This window comes from Ailuropoda melanoleuca, chromosome 17, assembly GCF_002007445.2.
Source record: "Ailuropoda melanoleuca isolate Jingjing chromosome 17, ASM200744v2, whole genome shotgun sequence".
NCBI classification, from domain to species: Eukaryota; Metazoa; Chordata; class Mammalia; order Carnivora; family Ursidae; genus Ailuropoda; species Ailuropoda melanoleuca.
The window spans coordinates 40,191,161-40,212,062 of record NC_048234.1 but is presented as its reverse complement, the minus strand read 5'-3'; the positions used below and the strand labels follow the sequence as shown (position 1 = coordinate 40,212,062).

Genomic DNA, 20,902 nt, shown 5'->3' with positions numbered 1-20,902 from the left:
CTCACTTTTAAAACTACCTTGAAAAGAAATTCTTAGATATCCTAACATACGTAATACATATAATGAAAGGGAGACCTAATAGAATGCCCCATCTGTAACATAAAGAAGAATTAAAAGTAAAGTGGGTCCAGATGCATTAATGTGGATTTCTGTCTTTACAAGCCTGACCCTAGAAGACATAACGAAACAATCAGAGGCCTGAAGAACCCCCATAAACACACAGCTACTCGTGCAAACTGACTCAAGCACGCTGTGTAAGTTACTCAGACACAAAAGCATTCCCACTGAGGACAAGGTTTTCTGAAATGGCAAGCATGTGGGGGAAAATTCAGCCAAAATACAATCCTCCCAGATTTTCCTGGCAGTCACACTTCTAGAGAAGTCAGGAAACACTAAAACCGTGCATGGAAGAGTCAGGTCTAAGCTCTGATACTGGTCCCAGGATTCTCACCTATCTAACTCTCCAGGAGGCACGTAAAGACTGCAGGAAACTGCATATTCCTCAGCACGCTGGGAAGTGTTGTGCACTGCGGGTACACTACTCCCAGACTCAGCCCACTAAGACCAAGAGCGCCCCCCATCACTGCGACACCCACATCATCCCCATGGGAGTGGTTCTGCCCCGTCAGCTCTTTTATACCAAACTAGCCCCACACGTCGGAGTGTCAGAACAGAAACGGAGGCCAGGCCAGGCGTCACAGACCGTGTTCAGCTGCGGCCGTCTCCTCGGCTCTCAGAACCGATGAGAACATCTCTGCCGCTGTCTCTCTCCTGCGCATTTCTGTCACTTGGCACTTGGGTACCCCTCATCCTTCCCTCTTGGGAGGTGAGGTGCTCCCGCCCCTGGAAGAACATTATCTTCACCCAGTCACTGCTAAAACCAACCCTGGACAAGCACAAATTGTTCAAAAGACCAGCAGGTCAGCAGCAAGCATCCTGAGGCACGTAAGGAGCAGCTACAGACCACCCAGGAGGCGTGGTCACGACTAACTAGGACTTGGTTAGAAAAATGTTTATTTGATATGCTCACTGCCAGAATAAGACATACCTGCAAATCTGAGAAAAACAAAAACAATAAGCAACTTTTATCACTTGGTCTTGCAGGTGCACAGTAATCCCTGTCACGTCAAATGATGGGATAAATTCTTCCTGTACAACTTTTGTGAGGCCTTTGGGAACAGCCCAGGTTCATACAAATCCCCCTACTTACATTTTTAATAAAGAACCCTTAAAATCGACCTAATTCTATAAACTAGAAAACGTACCATGTGATTATTTAAAGCACCATAAGACATGGTTCTACCCACACGTGTCTACTCTTTATCAAGATAACGTGTATAATTAGAAATATAAACTCACAACCTTTGGTAGGAACAAAAGAGAAAGTAACAAAAAGAAAAGCACAAAAAGTAAGATCCCTTCTCAAAGTAAACTAATTTAATGTTGAAACAATTACCATCACACACACACACCCTCCATACTTTTATCAAGTCTACAAAAACCCCACGTAATTCGAGATTAGAGAGGACAGAGTACCGAGGACTACAATTTCAGTTAACATGCACTACCGATGCTTGAAAAAATGCAAAAAAACCTAAAACAGTTTCTACCTTTCTTTTGTGCGTAAGAGTATCAAATAAAAGTCAAAGGTTAAGGTTATTCCTTAAATACAGCTTGTGGTTAGGGTGTGGAGAAACTAGAACCCTCGTGCACCACTAGTGGGAATGTAATAGGGTACAGTTTTTTGGAAAACGGTCTGGTAGTTTCTTAGTAAGTTACACATAAATAAGTTCATTGTTAAGACTCCTAGGTGCCTAGCCAGAAGAAATGAAAACACACGTCCACACAAAAACTTGGTGGGTCTTTACAGCAGCATCCTCCACGACAGCCCCAAATTGGAAACAACCCAAATGTCTATCGACTGGTAAACAGACAAACTGTGGTACATCCATACAATGGAATACCGCTCAGGAATAAAAAGGAACAAACTACTGATACATGCTACAACATGGATGAACCCCCCAACGGTATGCTAAGTGAAAGAAGGCACAAGACCATATATCGTACGATTCCACTGATACGAAATGTCCAGAAAAGGCCAATCTATAGAAAGAGAAAGGAGGGTACGGGTCGCCCCCGGCTGCAGGAGGGGCAGGGGAAACAGGGAGTCACTGCTGATGGGCGCCAAGCATCTTTCAGGGATGATGGAAACGTTCTAAAACTGGATTCTGGTGACGACTGCACAACTTGGCAAATGTATTAGAAACCAATGAATTGTACACTGAATTTTATACTCTATACATTACCCTTTACATAAGCTGTTAAAAACATACATAACACATACATACACAGAGCCTCCAGCTGAAGCCCTGGGCAGCTACGAAATGTTAAATCTGTGTTTTGGTTGTCCCTCTTTCTTGACTCCACACTGGAAAAGATGACATCAGGCCATTAACATTATGAGAATGCAGAATTTTGCTATTCAATTTCCTCTTAAAGATAATAAAGGAACATGGTGGGGGGAGGAAGGGAGGCTCACAGGGGGAGCAAATAAATCTGCTCTTTCCTCATTACGGAGTTCAAACCGGGTCACGGCCCTATTAGCTGGTAACCACGAGTAGCTTACTTATTACTGCACACTGCCGGCGGGGGCAGTGATGGGGCCTGGGAATGCAGAGTCCACTGCCCTATGAACATAGGACCTTTGTCATGGGCAAACCTAGGCCAGGCACTAGGCTAAGCATGCTAATGGATACTCCGAACAATCAAGAGATGAGAAACCAGGGAAACGATCATACTCAGTTCATGTGCTGAAAATCTAACACAAGCCACTTACTTCCCAAACCTCAAAGTCTGGTTGTATTTGTTAAAATCGGTATTAACTTAATAATTTTACATAATGAGAAACCTCAGTCTGGTAAACAGGCACACCGTGTACGATGCCCTAAGACGACCTGTCTTGCCCTCCCCTCCCATCTCCGACTGAGTCCACTGCTGCCGAGCACCTACTAAATAAACTCTCTGCTTTACTCAGCTGGCAGGGCCTTACAGCCGGCGTGCTAGCTCTGCCCTGCAGACTCATGACGGACCCCTCCTCAGCAGGACAATAGACTGGATGGTATCTGGCACCGCTCCTGGGCACAAAGACCAGGCTCTGGGGACATGTCAGAGCGCTGTGGGCTGACAGTGCCCACGGATGGAAGAGGGTGACAAAACACATGGAACGGCCCTCTAGGACATGGGTTATGGAAGAAATAAGAGCAAGGACAAGAGAGTCAGTATCTGGAATCTTCTGACCACCCACAGCCAAGACTGCCCCTGCCATCTACTCACAGGAGGCCCGCTGGAAGCCGTGGCACACGCGCCATGCCTACAAGACAAGCATCTTAGGACCACCTTATAGGTCCCTGTACAAAAGCTTCTGAACAGGAAAAAAAAAATAATAAGTACACGAAATGATAAGAGGGCCAATCTGATAGAAACGGTATGCAATTATTTTCTGTTGAAGTTGGCAGGATAAAAATCCATCTCATGAAAGATGAAATGCTGTGGAAAACAGTAGAATGGGCAGGAAAACGGAAATGCTATATTTATCCTCCCCTCTCCCAGGACTCTTGAGTATTTCCTCTATTTTCAGAAGCAATAAAACTGTTCTCCCTACCAGCATTCTCCCTGCACTCAGAGACACACTGGCAGACAAAACTGGCCAACAAGCTCCACTGGCATGGCGGCCCCCCTGCCTGGCCCAGAGTGTAGAAACACACCATCTCTGGGGCAGTCGACACTCACACAGGGTCACACAGATGCACGTCTGCACACTGTTGCAGCTTTCCGCTGAAGGGCACCCCCCTCCCCGGGCCTATGGAATCCTTTCAGTGGCTCTCACCACTCATGGAGAGGTATGGCACTGCTTGGGAGAAAATGAGGAGAATGTTCCAGTAACCTCCTCCTCAGGGAGGCCCACAATGCCCCTCGCGTGAACAAGCCTGCCGCCGGACTGCCGCTCTCAGTCAACAGATGTAAGAATATTCCAAGAATGCCAAGGTCGAATGAAAGGGACCAGCAGTGTTTTCTCATGATTCATTCCCCTCGTTCCAAACCTACTTTCTCTCTCATTCTTTTATCTCTATCTAAAATAAACTTCACCGAGGAAAAGTACGGATCAGGTGAGTAAAAGCGGCAACCTGTATAACCTGATAGAACTAGCTGGCTAATATAACGTTTGACATGAAAATTAACCTACATAAAAAAATAATTTCTTTCCCATAAAAAAGTCAAGCCTGTTCATAATTTAGAGGGCATGTGGAGTTTCAATCCTTAGCAATTAGGGAGCAAAGCCAGTCCACTGGGTTTTGTCCAATGACCCTTTTAACTACTTGAAAATGATGTCTGATTACCAAATAATGTGATGGCTTATCTATAAAAACTTCTTTCTAAAAAATATTGATTCTTGATTTACATAAGCAAGGACATTCTGAGAAGCCTTTTTAAATCATGCATAATACATTACTCATACTTGAGACAAACACTGGGCCCATTTCTTCAGGGTCTAAGTGGGTTTCTATTAGTAAGTCCGCGCCTGGGGAGACTCACCATTTGGAGCCAGCTCTACATAAAAATAATAGTTTTTGTAAACTCAGACCTCTATAGCTGCTGGGGGGTGGGGATATCTCAACACTTGTTTCTGAAAACTTCCTGGAATTCTACAGTGCTCAGATACTAGCAAGCACTTTATTTCTGTCCGGCCAGACCTTTTGCCAATTGAGATGACTTTAATTAAGACCTCAACCCATACACGACTAATGAATCATCGAATTTTACATCAAAAACCAGGGATGTATTGTATGGTGACTAACATAATAAAAAAATATTATTATAAAAAAAAAAAGACCTCAACCCAAATCAATAAAACCACTACTGAGGACTTCGACTAAAACTGTCTTGGAGGAGCCTAGTAGAAACTTCCAACAGAACCCCAGGCAGTATTTGCCTGGGGCAGTGCGGCTCCACAGAGCAGAGTCCTGGGTCAGTTCAGCAGAGAGGTGCACCTCTAGGTGGAGCTGAGACCTGCCAGAGAAGTACCTGGGCTGCTCCCCTGGTCTTCACACTGGGGACACTCCAGGTGGCCCAGAGACGCCAGGCTAATGTTCCAAACATGGCCATTCTTCTGTGGCTACATTTCTGCACCTAGCCTATTGCTTCTCAGGGCTCCTTCTGTTCTCTTAATACACCACAGATGATAAATGACTTTAACAATGGTACTGGAGAAGTCCATCACCAATAATATTAGTAACTACTGTCAGTGAGCAATGGTCCAGCGGCAACTCTTTGCTAAATGCTTTATAGTAACTATTTTGCAGATGAGGAAACTGAGGCTCCACAGACTAGTTTGTCCAAGATAAAAAAAAAAAAAAACTAGTAAGGGATAAGATGGGATTTCCAGGTTGGAAGGACAACAGCGGGGGGCGGGGGGGGGGATGTACAGCACGATTTCAGTCCAATTCTAGGAGCACACATGACCCACAGGCATCAGCTGCAGCCATCTCCACAGTTTGGTGGAGAAAGAAGTTAATGGAAATCACACACGTTCTGGAGAAAAGAAAAAAAGTGTCCATCCACAACAGACTAACATTTTTCTTGCTAAGAAAACTAGAGTCAAAAAAACTGCTTCAGAAATAAATGCTCTTGACACATGAACTCTTTCTACTGAGCTGTTGTTACAACAGCTACTTTATTTTAATTTTCAATTTTTTTAAAAAGACTTATTTATTAAAGAAAGAGAGAGAGAAAGAGAACGAGCGGCAGGGGCAGAGGGAAAGGGAAAATCCCAAGCAGGCTTCCTGCTGAATGTGGAGTCCAATGTGGGGCTCGATCTCACAACCCTGAGATCACGACCTGGGCCGAAACCAAGAGTCAGATGCTTAACTGACTGGGCTACCCAGGCGCCCCAATTTTTAATTATTTTTGATATTAAGATTTACTATAATGAACGGTCTTTTACATAAATGAGGAAGTGTTTCCAGATATGCTAGAAACAGTTTTTCACAGGAAAAAGTCCCACCAAGAATAGCACAGAGATAACTTCTTTATTCTTACGCCTCACGTAAATGATGTACCTCATCGTCCCAATTACTGGAAGATCATTCTGAAGACAAGTAATTAGAACACTAAAGTTCACATATATTTATAACATATCCCCTCGCTTCACTGTAACAGCGCACGATCATAAAATAGGTTTGACGTGAACAATTAAAAACTGAGAAATTATGAATACGTGTTCAAAATCTACAACAATCACAGGATTATTTTACTCTCCTCTACTCATTCTGCTTTAAGAATGTGAACACAAGAGGAGTCCTGCAGCAACAAGTCAGATTTCCTCTCTCTGTTACCCCGAACTCCATCAGGATGCAAAACCAAACAAAAATGCTATCTCCTGTTCCAGAGCCTGGTCTGCTCCACCTTCACTTTTTCCACTGAACCTCTCCCTAGGATGGCTCATGATGACAATGACTTTGCATTACACGCAGGGGAGTTCTCTAGGAGTGTGAGTCAGAGTCTGAGGCAAACAGCGCCAGCTCTGGAAATAGTGCCTGCAGTTTCCCTCTGAGACGGGAGACAGTGGTCACAACAGCAGGTCTCGCCCCTCACCTCCCCTGTTTGCAGGTCAGAGGCCGATGGAACCGGTACACGTGTGTGTGTACGTTTGCACACACACCACCCAAGTAATACGTGCATGCTGCTACGACAGGAATCCTTTGTGGGAAGACAGTTCAGCATCATTTAGATTTGTCTTATGATAATCCGCTGCTCTAAGGTTGGGTAATGCTACTGCTGACCAAGTCGGTGCTTTAATCTCTAGTGAAGACCCGAAGTAGGCCCGATGAGCAACACAGGGTATCATCCTGTGCCTTCTTTCTAGCCCCTTTCATTTCGCTGGGAGAGGGTGGGGGGCGCCTTCTGCAAGTCTGAAGCAGCTCAGCACCTCCGTTCCCGTTTCACCTGCACACGTGGGCCACCATCCTTCTGTATCGACTAGCTGTGTTGCAGATGAAATACAAGCAGTTTTTTTCCCTAAACCAGAATATTCCTACTCACCCGGACAACAGTACAGCAAGTTCTGGGAACTAAATCTTTCATAATCCAAGTTCAGCATTAGTTTTATCAATACTGCTTTTGGGGGTGGAGGTGGTTTGATCTGGCCTGTAAGCCAAGTGAGAGAGACTGAAAAATCTAACTCTAAATTTGCAATACAGCAAGGCAGGAGTATGTGTCAACATGGAAAGCAGCCTTGCATTTCAGAATAAGTAACATGACCATAAAGATACCTGCACAGACTGAAGAAAAGGCATTTGTGAGTCTACCTTCGCTGCATTCCAAAATAAAATGACCAGTTATCTGGTCACACTCGCATGTGGCTGAAAAACTACCACCACAACATTTTCATGTTGTACTTGCTTAGACTGTGATAAGAATCACAAAAACTTCAAATAAACTGTGCCTTGTAAGATTCACTAACTTAACATGAAAAGCAAAACTTCACATCAACCCTTGCGGACACCCAGCTGCCTCACCATGACGTCTTTCTCTGTGCTCAGAAGTGAGTGAGCCCTCAAAATCTGATGCAGTCCGTGCCTCACCAAGCCTCCATCCACTGGGAAAAGGCCCTCACTCTGCATGTGTTCCTAGGTGACAAGGGATGACCTTGTAGGGACATCCTAAGTCTCCCAGACCTTCTTTCCGGGCCTCCCTCAGGTGTTCACGCCCTACACCGTAACACAGACCAGTGCGACCTGTGTCTTCTCACCTGGAACCCGAGGCTATTCTGCCTCCGCACCCTGCTTTGTGGAACTGCCCAGCTGAAAAGAGCAAAAAAAAAGGCAGTGGGGAGGACGTACCTGGGCTCTGGTCGCAAGCTAGCACTCCAGCCTGGAACCCAAAGCTTCTTGGGGCCTCCATGTTCTCACATGTAAGAGAAAGGCCGGCCTTGAGAAAGCTGTAGGGTCTCCTGAGTTTAACAGCTCGGTCCCATACAACCTCCCAAAGAAACCACTAAACTGAAACCTGAGCTGTTCAACTTGCCATGTGACATTTTCCCCGCTCAGTTCCTCTCTTGTGGTCCAGCACACTCAAGTGTTCAGGACCTCAAGCAGTTTTCTTACCATCACAGTCACTAGGCCACTTGTCCAGGCGCTGGACGTGTAACTTCAGCAGTGATTTCACACAGCTCCTTGGTGGTGGTGGTTCTATGTTATGAGGTTCTCGACCTTTAGCTCCTCCTCACCTTCTGTGCGGCAGCATAAGACCAAGACGAGATTTTCATACATCTACAAGCCACGTTCCCTTTATCATTCACTTATTTTTGAGAGGGAGAGAGCAAGCATGGGGGTGTGGGGGGCAGGCTCCACACTCAGTACAGAGCCCAACACAGGGCTCCAAGCCCACGACCCCGAGATCATGACCTGAGCCAAAATCAAGAGTCAGGACGCTTAACTGACTGCACCACCCAGGCGCACCCCCCATGTTCCCTTTAACATTTAGAAACTCAACATGACTAAGAATCACTTCAGAGAAAATAATCATTTCACAGACAAACTACCTGTACTAGAATTCACTTTTTGTCCTGAAATAAATGAAACACTGCAGCCCTGTCTAGTGAAAGGCAACAGAGGCAACTGGAACCTCCCCTTCAACCAGACATGTCCTGCAAAGTGACCATGGAGGACAAGATGTGCCCCATATTAAGTGCCTTTCATTAGCTGGGCATTTGTATAAGCTCCACCAGCCTTCAAAGGAACTTCGCATCAAAATAGTTTGGCCTGAAGGTGCAAAAGCAATGCCATACTGAGAGTAAGAACTGACTACAGACTGATCTAAAATGGAGCTTTGCTAGACTACAGATCTTACAGCCAGAAGAGCACTTTGAGAGCTTCCAGTCTGGACAAACTGAAGAGAGAGGCCAATGAGATGCCACAGCAGCTCTGAGAAAAAGGACGAGTCTTCTAGAGTAAAGCCAGAAGAGAAGGGGGAAACACAGAACCCTGCAAAAGCACTACTCCACATTTGTTGCCAGCTAAAGAACAGTAAGAAACCACGGCTGGATTTTTTTTTTAATCAGTAAATAAATTTAAGAATGTTTTCCTGTCACGATGATCACAGAGAAGAAAAGCCCAAAGGACTGATGTCCCCTATCCACATCAGAAGGTCATCGGACTTTCACAGGCGTCTGAAGAGGAGCTGTAAAATGTATTAAATATTTAGTACGGGCCAGCTGTCTTAGGTAAGTCACCTCACCTAACTCCCACAAAGCCCCCTGCGACAGGATGACAAGTGGTGACACAGTAAACAGGGACCACTTTGGGAGCCAGACCCGAGGAGCACCTCTCCAAGACACTGTTTCTCAGCAGAAAACAACTGCATTTCATCAGACCAAATTCCAGAGAGGGTAAGAATGGATCATTCAACAAAGATCAAAAGAAAGCCACACCCAACAAGGCTATGAGGACAGAGAGGAGCCTGAGTCACAGGGAGCCAGGAGTCAGAACAAAAACAGGCTGCTCAGTCTCCAACTGATGCAGGAGAACTCCAGGCTCCGTGACTCATTCGGGAATCTTGGGCGAGACATTCAGATTTTCCAGGGGCTGCTCTACTGCCTCCAGAGCTAGACAATGGAGGGCAAAAGCACATTAGGGTACACAGATACTTTCAGATCCTCACAAGAAATAAAAGCATTAAGTGAAGAAAGCATGGTCCAACTCCCACAAAAATGGCTAAAATAAAGAAGCGACAATTCCAAGTGTGGATGAGGAGACAGGAACCGGGAACCGTAAGCACCACTAGCAAGAGAAGTATGTCCACACGAAGGCAGTTAAACACTATTCATAGCAAGCCTGCAAAAATGTGCAAAAACTCCAAATGTCTGTCAACCAGTAAACAGATACACAAAACGTAGCACACCCACACGATGGAATACTACCTTGTCATAAAAAGGAACAAACACCGAGACGTGCAATACTGCTGAACCGCAAAACGGGTTGATAAATGAAAGAAGCCGAGTCCAAAAGACTAAAGTGTGTATGCTTCCATTTATAGGAAATTTCCAGAAAAGGCAAAACTCTAAAGACAGAAAGCATATTAGCAGTTGCCTGGGGCCAGGCGTAGGGATGGGGATTGACCACAAATGGACACAAGGGAATTTTCTGGTGATGGAAATGTTCTAAAACTGGACCGTGGCAATGGCTGCCCAATTGCATGTCTTAAAACTCAAGAAACTGGATATGGGTGCATTTTATGGCATATAAAATATACAGGACATAGAACTCAGTAAAGATGCTACAAGAGAGAATGGGAACTGCTATCTTCTGCTGTCTGTGGAAGCGCTCAGCAACCTTTACCGTTACTACTGGGAATCACTGTTAAAGCTGTGCCTTCAACACTGAAAACTAAAGCTCCCGTGGCTAAAAGTTAAGGAGAAAAACTCAGAAACCAAATTGTGCATGAACACAACTCAGAGCTGTTTCTCTTCCAGATTCTTTCTGATGTTCCTCCCTTGACTTCTCCTGCTCCTCATGGAGATCATGAAGTTTTCTTGGACACCAAATGAAAATTAACTCTATGGTTTCAGTTACGAATGAGGCCACATAAAATGAGAACTGTTGCCTTTTCTATGAAAAGATCTTTTCCCACTTTACATAGTTTCCTCGATATTAATTACTGTAAAGCAGTTTGCTTTCCTGCTTCATCTATATGAAGTCTGAACCTTCACATACCTGTGATTTAGAATTTAACACCCTGAAATACAAACCTTTCTTGATTTTAGAGATGTAAAATGTTAAAGGACTTGGATATGCACTCATGTCATTTTGTGGCCCACCTGACGAGTCTATTTGCGCTCATCTTCAGAAAGATAACAGGGGCATATAATTATTTTTTAATAACTTTTTTTTTAAAGGGGGTCATGCTAAATCTGCTGAAAACAGGTGGGATGCTTTTTGAATTATAGAACACAACATTCAAAAATCACAAGAGGAAACTGAAGGGCTCTAGAACTTGCAGTCACCACCCCATTCTGAAACATTCTCATTTCTCATTTTGCCTCAAAACCAAATGTTTAGGGAAGGGAAAAACCCCAAAACTTAATAATGCAAAGAAAAGGGGGAAAAACAGAGTGAAAGAGATTGAAAACTTTATGCATCAAGTCCAGAGGTAGCCTGAACTTGCTGCAGGCCTCCGACTGCACATGAGCCAAAGGGAAATACTAATTTCCCAGTTTCAGTATGTTCTCATGAAGACAATCAGAATTTTGAGAACTGAAATGATGGTATCCTCAATTCTACAAAATAACAAAAGTTGAATAAACTGGAATATTTGTATCCTATCATCCTGGAGAAGACTTATAGAGAATGCAAAGAGCCCACAGTGAAAGGTTCCCTTTCCTGACAGAGACCCACACTGCTCTGCATACACACCTGTTGTACCACTGACAGTGGTTCGATTCAATTCTGTCTCCTACTCTATATACTGTTTTACATTCAACTGTAAACTCTCTCAGGACTGTTTTCCATTCATTTCTGTACTCTGTACTCCTTATTCAGGGCTTTGATACATTGTGGATATGCAGTGAAGTCAGTAAATAAATTGTTCAAATAAACACAGAATTTAATAAGGAATGTGTTATACATGGAATTATAGGCAGTATTATATTTCTAGCCTTGGGTTTTTAAATTATCCTGATTCGTTAGTGTCAGAAGAATTTTATGATAGGTTCCAGCATTACTTGCAAAACATGGACGAATTTATTTTTAAAAATCACATATTCAAATAAAGACGTTAACATTATTTACATGTGTGTCAATCAAACCCCTATCTATGCTTACAAATCAGGTAAAAGCATTAAAATGGATTCAGTTAATTCAGTTAGCCAATTTCCCACCATAACTTCCAGGCTTCACGTGTAAAGGGTTGCTTTATCCAAACAAGGTGCAGGCATGGAAACTCGAGTCCAGGGTAGCCTCAGGTAAAATGCATCATATACTCATGTCCTTAGTTTATGCCACACTGGTTTGAATTTACTTATCACATGCTGCTTTGTAAATGATCTTTGATATGTGTGTGTTTTATCTCCCATGGCCAGAAATGACATCTCCTGTTTCTCTGGTATTTTCCAGCAGCTTCTTACACAGGTCTTATGTACAACAAATCTAAGAAAACAGGCTGGCTGATTAGAACTGACTTGGGTTTTCAGCTTGCATTTTCTGAAAAACAGAGCCCTTTAATTTTTTTCCCTGTGTATTGCACTGTGCACAAACCATGACCACGTAAACCCAGTTTTGTGTGGGAAACTATTTCGGGCAAGAGTGTATGAAGAATAAAACAGAGAAGGAGTTTGCTACATGAGAGACTTTCAGAAAGCACCACTGCTTCAGGCCAGCAGTTCTCATGCACGGGCACAGAAAGCCTGCTGATCACATGGAATCAGTGAGCGTTTATATACTGTTAAGATGCAGACAAAAGACTTCAGAGGACCCACTTTAGATTTCTCACAAATATAAAACCAACTCAAATCCGACTGCCCATAAAATGAAGTACTCTAAATTTTAAAGTTCCTCACAACATGGGACTTTGAAGAATAACAAGAAAGGAAAATAAATTTAAAGTACTTCATACACAGTATCCTAGTTGGTCTTCAAATCCACTCTCTTGAGCAGTAAAAAAGGTTAGCATTATTCTCATTTTACAAATGAGCAAAATAAAGCTCAAAAGCCAATTAACAACTAGGAAAACTAACCCACAATGAGACACATTCAAGTAACATTTTTGGAATTTAAAGAAAAAAAAAATCTGGGTGTCCAGGAGAAAAGACCAGATCACTCTGAGGGAAAGAAATGAAACCGGCAGCAAGACAATGGAGTAACATACTCAAGATACCTAAACAAAGAAAACATGAATCAAGAATTTCATATCTAGTTGAACTGACCTTCACGGTGAAAGAGCACAAACTTACAAACATGCAAGAACTCAGGAAATATAGATGCCCCACACTCTTCCTGAGAAATCCACTCTAGAACTAGCTTAAAAAACCAAAGTCCCTGAGATCAGCTGTATGCAGGCAGCTGATGAACATTACAGATTTACTTGCAGAATTAAAATTATGTGATTTTATAAAACATACGGTAGGTTAAGTATACAACGTCTACATACTCTGACATAAATCTAACAAAAAGGGAAGAAATGGGAAGAATATAGATAAACAATACAATCAGCTTGTTGACCATGTTAAAGGCATTTATCTGGAAGCAAAAAGACAATACTTCAATTCACATGATAGAAAATAAAGAGAGAAGGGGCAAAAAAAGGTTAATATCTAATTTTACTACTGCTCACAGCAGGAAATCAATAGATAAGAGGGGAAAAAAATGAAGAGACCAAAATGTACTATTATGTCAAAGTAACCATTAGGATAAAAATCCAAGCCTTCTAAATACCAAAAATGGACAAAAGAAAAAAATACACCATAAAACTATATGAAAGAATCAAGGCCAAACATACTCATTGATTTTATAATTAATGTACATTGGCTTAACTGGCCTGTGACATGAAAGGATTTCCAGATGAAAGCAAAAGTCAAGTGACAAACTCAAGGAGCACGCAACTAGGTGGCAGAGTTGGGACCAGGGTCAGGCCTTCCCGGCTCTGAGCTCTCTTTCAAGAAGGCATGAACAAGATGACCACCGACAACCAGGACAGCTCTACCAAACGTGCTTTCATGAAAACTGCTGTCATTAAAGAACAAAATGATTAAATAAAAACTGGGACGTTACAATTTCTTAAAAACGTAACAGCCAGGTATGGCTCAATAAGGTAAGAGCTGTGAGCAGGATTCATTCATCTAATTCATTCGGCAAATATTTTTCAAGGCTGCGTGTGGTCAGGCCCTTCTCTAAGTGGTGGAGCTAGGAGGCTTGAGTGTCATTTTTGCTGTGTGCAGAGACCCAGAAATACAAATGAAATACAGGCTGGATATAATTAAAGGTATAGTGTCTGCCTCCTAGAAGAGAAGATGAATGGAAACTGTAACAGGCCCTAAACTACGCTGACACTGGTAGGTGCTACTAACATAACGCATCTTATTAGTGCCAGATGATACCAGGCACAAAGCAGCAGTCATTAAAATGCCTCAGATGAGAATAATTGCCAAGTAAAGCATTCTATCACAGGAACGTAACTAATGCTTCCTATAAAAGTAACTAAAAAGTCATGAAATTGTTCTCTGCCTGCCTCCCCTTTCCAGCCAAACTCATGTTTTATATTAAAATGGCTTTCATCTTTCACGGCATAGAAGAGCTGCTGGCTGCTGGCATCGAATCTGCTAAAATCAACAACAGTGTAATTATCTGCACACTTTCAAGTGTTTTCAAAATACTCGCTGGTTGGGATTTTCCTCATTTAGAAATGTATGCTTTATGCTGGTGGTCTAGGGCTGTCAATGGCTTGGGTTAAAAAAAACTTTTTTTAAATCTTGCCCAAAGCGTTCTTTTCTGCAGCAGTTATTTGATTTGTTTAGGCCTCACCTACTTTGAGAGCGTCTGCCCCGTCTACGACACCCTCACAGCATACTGCTGGTCTGCAGCACTACGTTAATGGTGCATTTACATGAGCGGATACATGCAAAGCACTTAGAACAGTGCTTGACACATGACAAGTGTCAGCTATTATTATATTAATAGTTCCATTCACAGATTCTTTTTAAAATACGTGAATAAGTGCGTGAGGGTAAGTGGATGTCTATACTTTAATTTTCTCCATTGTGCTAGTGGAAAATGGAAGGGATTTCAGTACACTCAGAATTCTGAGAATATTTTTTATAAACTGCAGATTCTTAAAAAAATAAACCTACAGAACAGATGAACATTTAATGGTATAAAATCATACAGACCAGACTTCCTTCCTGAGGCTACCAAAAATACATTTTATCAGCAATTCTTCCTTGGTCCAGGTTTGGGGGGGGGTCCGAAAAAGCCAAGATCTTGTGAAACCGGATCTAACTTGAGACCTGGGTACAGAGAATTTAATAAATAATGTATCTGCTAGAGATTTACAAGGAAAAAAGGGAGACCCACAAATAAGACGTAGTTCTAAATATTGCAGCAATAACATAACGAATTGCATATTAACAGCGCTGTAATCACTCTTTTTGTTTGGTTTCTTTGTAATTACTTTTAATAAATTACTCTGCCTCTCCCCATCACTCAAGTAAGTTGTCATCCAAAGGCACAATCAGTACAACACAGGACACAAAGCCACTCACAGATAGGGAGGGCGGGCTGGTGCCTCAAGAGCAGTGACTCATTAGAACCCATAAAGCTTTTCTATGGAGATCAAGTATCAATGAAGCTATTGTAAGAGATTACAGCTATATAAATGTAGACTAGTTATGAATTCTCACAGGGCAAGAGCATTTTCGAAAAGAAGCAAGGGCACCAATGCCTGGGAAACCACTCAACACCAATGCTGCCTCAGTTGCATAAGAGTGGCTGCCTGAAGCCTACCATTTTGCTGAATGTGGGGTAGTTCCTATAAAGTGAAGCGACCCTTGGTTCAGCCCTCCCTAAATTCATCTTGTGCCATTTTGCCAAGCTTTGTATCCTGACAGCTCCAGAGTCAAGCCTAACACCGTCACCGTCTGCTGTTACAGGTCCAAGTAAGAGCCAGATAATTTTTATTAGTCTTTAAATAGTTTTCCAGAAATCATAAACTTAATATAAAACAGACCTTTGTCACAAAAGACAAATAGCAGTAAAGCACTTTGTTAAATAGTTTAAAATTTGTACCTACCTTTAACATGTTGAATATTTCAATATTAGAATTGTAATAAAAACATTTTCTTAGAACATATAAAAATTTTAAAAGCAGCAATAAATGTGGCAAATGCATAAACCAAATTGGGTTTTATATACAATTTTTAAAATCTGTAAATTCTTATTCATATCAAGATTATCACTGCAATTCAGAATCAAACGAATGGAGAGAGCAAATGAAATAAAAATGAGAGAAAATGCTCCAGAATCTAGGGAGCATATTATCACAAAGAAAATAGTGCCCGCGTTTGTTTTCTCAAGACTCAGAAAACAGAATTTATCATTTGGCTCCAACTAAAACGGCCATTAAAAACAATATAAAGTCCACATTTTCACAACCATCTTTCTAGATCTTTATGTTTTGCTCACTATTTCAAGGAAAACTTCACCCAATTTTTAAACAATCTCATGCTCTAAAATACTGTTTTTCCGGTTTCGGCAGGAAAGAACAATTAGGTTACCTTAAAGGGTGCTTTTGTTAGAAACCGTTTGCACCTAGCGTTGCTTATGACTAATCATAACACAGGCCAGACACTCACCCTCGCCAAGACCACTAGCTTGGAAACAAACTAACACAAGTAAAGGGATAGCTTGTTAATAATAATAGCCAACCTTAGTATCACTGAATTTTCAGTGTTTTGAAAGTCTGCCAGTGCACACTTGTGACATCATCTTATATGTTTGATGATGACCAGAAATGAGTATGGTAAAATGTATTCTCTGTACATTATCACGTATGCATAAAATAGGATTTCAGGTGCTTCTTTTGAATCTAAAAATCGGCATTTTCTTCTAAAGGAATCATACGTCATTCATATGTTTTCCCCAACATGCTATTCATTGTTCTATACTATAATATTACTAACCCTTAAAATAAAAAAAAACTATTCAAAAACTTTATATTTCGTGTATATTTATAAAAAGTATATTATCCCTTAATCTTTGAATGTGATGGATAATCTACATTTATCTTTGAATCAGTTAAAGATAAAAGCCAAAAAAAAATTATGTTCCTCCTCCAAACCCCACAGCCACTCAGCAACATTTATTAACATTATTTTTAAAAATACACATACAACTCGCTGTTGCCACCGCCATTGTTTCACTGCCCCTTGCAGAGCAGGCTGATCCATTCCCCCTGATTGTTCTTTGTGTAGTTGTTCACGTTCTCCTCGCCTTTCTGTTGCACAAGTTATTCAAACTAAATGAAAGGAATGTGAAATACTGAAGAAGACAGACTATCAGAATGTAAGGAGAAAACACCTGAGGACCAGAGGCTAAAGAGAGGTGAGTTTTGTCATTTGAAATGAAAGAAACAGAAACCAGTAGGAAGGAACTGAGTTGCACCAGTGGAAAGGGGCGAAGATGTGAAGAGAAAAATAAAATGAAAGTAAATGTCAGAGAAGACAAAAGATGCGTCAGGCAGACCGATGTTGCTTCAGGAAGAGGAGAGCTGAAAACCTGTAAGACAGCACGGAAAGACAGCACAGCTACCTGGTGGGTGGGGAGCGGGGAAGGAATGACTTGCACAGTAAGCAGAAGAGCCAGGAAAGGCCAGGAGAACATTTTAAATCCACTTCTCCGGGTGGTACCTCTCACTCACCCCAGTTTACTTTATTTCATTATTCGTTATTTTAACCCACAGCTGAGAACAGGGTAAGTTTGTTTTGCTTCCCCTTCTGAGTTCACTGAAAAACTCAACCCATAGATCAGACTGGGTCGACCACTTAGCACCTTTGTGATTTTCTTAAAGGGGGAAAACAAATACCTCCTGTAAGATCACATTCGCTACCTAGAATTCCTCACCCGTTGCCCGCTTCCAGATTCAGGCCTTGCACCACTGCTCCGTTTGCCTTCCTCAGGCAGGTCAGACAACTAACTCTGCTTTCCACAAGTCAGTAAATACTGGAGGAAAAATGTTCCGACCCTCCCACGGTTAAACACACACTAGTTACCCAAGTTCAGTCATCTGGGCTGAATCCTGCATGTGCCTGAAAGATGTAAACAGAAACTGGGGGATTGGAGGAAGGGCAGCATGCGGGAGAAGTGGGGCAAAGAAAACAAAGTAGGCAAATAAAAGCAATGGGCAGACTTAAAATTATGCTGACAGGAAATGACTAAAACTCATTTTCTTATTTTACAGTAACAGAAAATGAATAAAAGCTGAAAATACCACAGTTTCGTCTCAATGTTGTAAAAAAGATAGTGGATGCGTTAAAAAGGAGAAATTGGCTAATCAGCCTCTACTTGTGGCATGGCAGACATTTAAAAACATGCATGAAACTCAACCGTGAGTTGACTACTGAGATTCCTACTAATAACAGGTTCAAATTGTAGCAAAAGGTTAACACATGACCTCAGTTTAAATACTCATTACCACACAGAATTCGATCTGTATTTCAGAATAGACACTGGGGCAATCAGGGGACGGCACCTCGGCTACCCGCTGCGGGGTGGCTTCAGTGCCTTTCAGAACTTGCTCTAATGCCCTTGGTCACTGATCACACTCCCTTTCACCCTGCCCTTGAAAATATCTTCTGCTTCACCTCGGCGAGCTCCAAACCCCCTCCTGGGTGCAACAGAGGCAAAACAGTGGGCAAAGGGCTTGGCTGCTGTGCAGAGCCAGGAAGAAAGACTGGACACACTGGTAATTAATATTCTCTGATCCAACTCTGAAATTTCCCATCTTCTGGCCCTTTCCACCTCCTCCCTCAAAGCTAGTCAGCTTGAAGCTTCACTCCTTGAAAGGAAGTTCAGCTTGTTGGTCCCAATCTACTTTATTTCTGTATCCTCTCTAAAACTGCTGCCCACATTTTCTAAGAAGAGAAGTCAAACATGTGCCCTGTTCGTAAGCTCTGATACACAGCCTCTACCGAGGAGAAAGGCTCAGCAAGAACCCCATTTTCTTGGGAGGTGAAATCCTCAGTCTCCTCCTTCTCATTCTCAGAAGGCAATGGTCAGATTATGGGTATCACACGTGCGGTTACTTCAAGCTCAGATTTTGGGAGTGATGGTGCCTACTAATCCACAAAGGTAACGACTTCCCTTCATTCCCGCGTGACATACTGTGCATTTGGGCAATCGTCTTTTTGGCTTAAAAAAAATAATAGCCGGAAAATATTCTTTGACATACTAAGCAAGCCATAAAACTTTTTCCTTCTTTGGACATTTTATTATCTCATTCATCACCTCACAGACATTTTTTAAAACACCTGGAGCATGAAAGTTAAACAAACAGAGCCTACCATACCATGCCGAGGTATGGTCAGAAGACTCAAGTCTATTCAAAATGAAACCTTTTTCTATTACTTTTTAACTCAAGTGATAGACATGACTCTGTTTAAAAACATCAGGGCTGGGGTACCACGTTTCATGCACTGACTATCTCCCTACAAAGGACCAGGATCCTAGGCTAGTTCTTTCCCCAATTCTCTTAGAAGCTGTCCTTCGTATCCTTACATGCACTCTGAAACTCTGCAATCACCTTCATTATGATGTGCTTTGTGCACATTCTCGGACGCCGCAATGCCCATACTAAGGCAACACATCAGAGAAGTTGGCAGCAATGCTATCAGCAAGAATTTGGCTTCAGAATCAGGAGTGATTCATCATACATTCTAGCAGCAGAAAAACAACACACATCTATTTTAATCCCCTGGTGCTATCAAGAATCAAAAAACAGTACAGTAATTAAGTAAACGCAACACAACTCATATCTGCTGAAATGTTGGTAAAGCATTATTCAGAAAACAACACACTACTTACCTTACTTCATAACATTTATTACAATGACAAATCAAGTTTTAATTTAACACAATTTCAGGAGAAAATAGGTAGTCCAAACTTCTGCAAAGTAACATAATGAAATTCTAAATTTAGAAAAATTCTCATTTGCTTTACAGTAAATAAAATCCCTCCTAGTGTTTCAAAAGAAATCCACTTCTTTCATCTCCCTCCATTTTTAAGATTACTCTAAAGTCTAAAGGCTAAATGAGTGAGTGTGCTACTGTATCTATCACAACCAAACAGAGAAACCTGATATTTCGGGCAATTTATTCAGAACCCCCCCCCCCCGCTTTGTAGAGGTACCTTAACAACTGCCGTAACAACTACTAACGGGTCTAATATAATAATGGAACCCGCTTCCGTCCAACTGCTCTATTTAATGAGCATGAAGCATATCTCCAACCCGAGTCATTCTCTTACTTGCTGAGAATATAGTATGTCCATGATTATTAGCATTATCAACCAATATTTCTGCATAACCTTCCATGTTAATATACGGCGTACTGTACATTCAATTAAAACTTAAAGAATGCTACTCTATTGTTATGACCAAGTCCTCCGGGGCAGTCGGGGAGATTTCTCAAGAACTCCGCCCAGTGCTCTGTTTCGGGGACCCTACCTTTTCAAACACTTCTTCAGCCTCCCTTCGTTTCCGTTTTCGGGGTCTCCGGTTCACTCGAATCCATTTCTCGACCTGAAGTTCAAAAACCACAGAGCAATTTAAACACGACGACGGGTCGTGAGGGCCGTCCCTCTGCGCGAGAAAGAAACGATCGACCGCCTCGCGACGCTGCCTTCCAGGCTTCACCTGGGGAAGCCACAGGCACCTTCCGGGCCCGCCGGGTGGCCTCAGCGCCGGGGGCCCAGGAGACGCGCGGGCGTGCGGCGTGCAGCGTGCCGAGGCCGTGACCTTCGCCCGGGCGGCTCCCTCTGGTCACGGGCCCGGTCGGCCACCCCCGCGCCGGTGCGCGCCGAAGCCCCCAAAAGGGGCCATCTTACCCACCGCTGTCGCGCTTCGGCGCCGCGGGGAGTCGGCGGTGGGGATGCGGCGCCGGACCCACCGCCCCAGGGAGGGGAGCGCAGGGAGCGCGCCTCCCGCACTCACCTCGGCGCTCACTTGCCGCGCGAGCCCGCACTCCGCCCCGGCCGGGCGCTCGCTCTGCAGAGGCTGCGGGGGAAGGGGAAAGAGTCAAGTTTACCCCGGGAGCCGCCCCAACCTCCCTCCCCCGCACCCCACCAACTCGGCGCGCCGACCCACT

At 42.9% G+C, this 20,902-nt stretch overlaps 1 protein-coding gene across 17 annotated transcripts in view; it reads right to left on the bottom strand.

The window, feature by feature from the left end:
• AOPEP (aminopeptidase O (putative)) overlaps nucleotides 1-20,902 on the bottom strand; it is a 324,976-nt gene that overhangs the window by 53,474 nt on the left and 250,600 nt on the right. For 10 of the 17 annotated variants that reach the window (XR_004621807.1, XR_004621811.1, XM_034647316.1 and 7 more), the window contains 2 exons: nucleotides 20,749-20,811; nucleotides 20,263-20,337 (listed from right to left, as the gene is read on the bottom strand). Coding sequence is in view for 9 of the 17 variants with exons in the window: in XM_034647316.1 (XP_034503207.1) it covers nucleotides 20,263-20,337; nucleotides 20,749-20,811 (138 nt within the window). In the remaining 8 variants the exon portion in view is untranslated. The other 7 variants (XR_004621808.1, XR_004621810.1, XR_004621812.1 and 4 more) reach the window with 5 other exon arrangements.